At 42.1% G+C, this 1998-nt stretch overlaps 2 protein-coding genes across 2 annotated transcripts in view; one reads left to right on the top strand and one right to left on the bottom strand.

Moving 5' to 3' along the window:
• The window catches only part of LOC121915845 (IgGFc-binding protein-like), a 52399-nt gene that overhangs the window by 30016 nt on the left and 20385 nt on the right, over window positions 1–1998 (top strand). The gene's annotated exons all lie outside the window — the stretch shown is intronic.
• Window positions 82–1998, bottom strand: part of LOC121915850 (sulfotransferase 2B1-like) — a 13816-nt gene continuing 11899 nt past the window's right edge. The window contains exons 5-6 of the mRNA XM_042440422.1: window positions 1042–1222; window positions 82–344 (exon numbers count right to left, since the gene is read on the bottom strand). Of these exons, the coding sequence (XP_042296356.1) occupies window positions 235–344; window positions 1042–1222 (291 nt within the window). The 3' untranslated portion in view covers window positions 82–234. The remainder of the gene's footprint in view (window positions 345–1041; window positions 1223–1998) is intronic.

Genomic DNA, 1998 nt, shown 5'->3' with positions numbered 1-1998 from the left:
GCTCTTTCCCAGCCTTTGAGTAATATTGGCATAAAAAATATCACTTAAGGATTATGTGACATGGAGGAGGTCAATGGGGCAGTTGTGACACCATGAGTTTTCATACCAGGTGATGCCAACCTAAGTGATGGCACTGCCTCAGCATGCAAAACTATGACACTACACTGAATCATGTAGGATTGTGGTCCTACAGAACTAGGAAACCGAGCAGCAGATAGAGGAGCCTGGGGTTCTTCAATCCCATTGTAGGTTTACATTCACATTCTGCATTTTCTCCTGATAAACACGGTCAAAGTATTCATTCTGTGCCACTGTCAGGTGGTTCTTCCAATCCCCAGAGATCCCTGGAACACCAAAAGCAGAGACAATAAATAACAACAACAACAACAACAACAACAACAACATGAGAGGCAGCGAGACAGAAGTGGCTTTTTGCTTACCTTCCTGCATGATATCATAGCTCTTCGTTTCTCCCTCCAGAGAGAGATGGTCATAAGCACACTTTTGCCAAATGGATTTTTCCAGCAGGACAAAAGGCACACATTTATCATTGTCTCCCTGTGGAGGGAGAACGCAAGTACTATAATGTCATGTGGGAAGTTAAGCAAAACGCCGCTTCTGTTTCACTGCCTCTCATCTTTCTTTTGTAACACAGTAATTTTCATAGACTCAAACTCATAGACAAAAGCTCTTTCGTTCAGTTAGTCTCAGAGGTACTACAAGATCTCTTTGCAAACTGATTCTAGGCTTTGCACATTTTCATGTCTTTGAATGTGCATCAGGCAAACAAATAGGAAGAAGTCCAAAAACATTATCATATATATCACACAGTATTCCCACACAAAACTACAGTGTAGTCTTCAGGCACAATGGAAGACCCTGCCCAGTTGCCACTGTCCAAGTAAGATTTACTTGGTCTAGTCTAGTCACCTTCTTTGCATGGAAAGAGGGCGATGCTGTCTTCTTTTGTAGTGGAGGAAGCAAAAAGCTGGAGCAAATACCCACAAGACAACGCTAGACTAACTTAAACTCTGCTTTTACCTTTTCTCATGAACTTCCCTATGTTGTGATCAAAATGGCCTTCTGGCACAAGGGTGAAGTTGGACATGTTGTTGTCCTTCATCTTCTGGAAAGAGGCATTTTCCAGCACAGAGTCTATCTGCTGACTATTCAGGTCCTTTCCAAGGATCTGGCAGAGTCTCTCAACACTGCCTCGAGGATTCTGGGGAAGACAAGAATAAGTCAGAAAGACTGGGAAACTGAAGTCTCACGCTGCATTTTCATGGGAAGACTTGTCCCTTGCTACATGGTGTCATTTGTGCAGGTAGCCTTAAGCTAGAATGCTATAAGGATGTATCTTGCTTTATTGGACACTAACGGGAGGAAAGAAAGAGTAGAAAATTCTGTTGATCCTTACCTGTTCCCATGATCACTTGATAAATATATTAATAACCTTTTCACTTCTAGAAAACAAGTGCAGGGATAGCCATGTTGGCCATATAGAAAAATACAATAGCATCCCAAATTCACAAAACAGCAGTACCTTTCCTTTTTTTCACTTTTCACATTTTGCATGTGATATAAGACTTTGCAACTTTAAAATGTTTTAATCACTTGGAAGAGACGCAAGGAATTCTCATTATGGACTGAGGAATTTGACACAGGATACTAGAATTCCAAGATACATAGACAGATAGGCAGGCAATGCTGTAGGTGTGTGACTGTAGCTAAACATACATGCTGCAGCTCTTCGTAAGTGAAGAAGAAGACATTGGATTTGTTCTTCATCTCCAGCCAGCCTCTCACGTGATCAAACCAGGAACCATATGGAACTGGAAGGGCAAAGCAGAAACAAAAATGGAATATGAATGCACAAGAGAGTGTTGTGATGTTGGAATGGAACAGAGGGGATCAGTTTTCTCTGTGTCCCTAGTACAGGAGAGGTGGATCTGCAGCCTGAAGCGCTATCCTTGCCTGCCAAGAGTTGCATCTGGCTCA

Source organism: Sceloporus undulatus, chromosome 9, assembly GCF_019175285.1.
Source record: "Sceloporus undulatus isolate JIND9_A2432 ecotype Alabama chromosome 9, SceUnd_v1.1, whole genome shotgun sequence".
NCBI classification, from domain to species: Eukaryota; Metazoa; Chordata; class Lepidosauria; order Squamata; family Phrynosomatidae; genus Sceloporus; species Sceloporus undulatus.
Note: the sequence above shows the minus strand (reverse complement) of the source record. Positions and strands in the feature narration are given on the sequence as shown.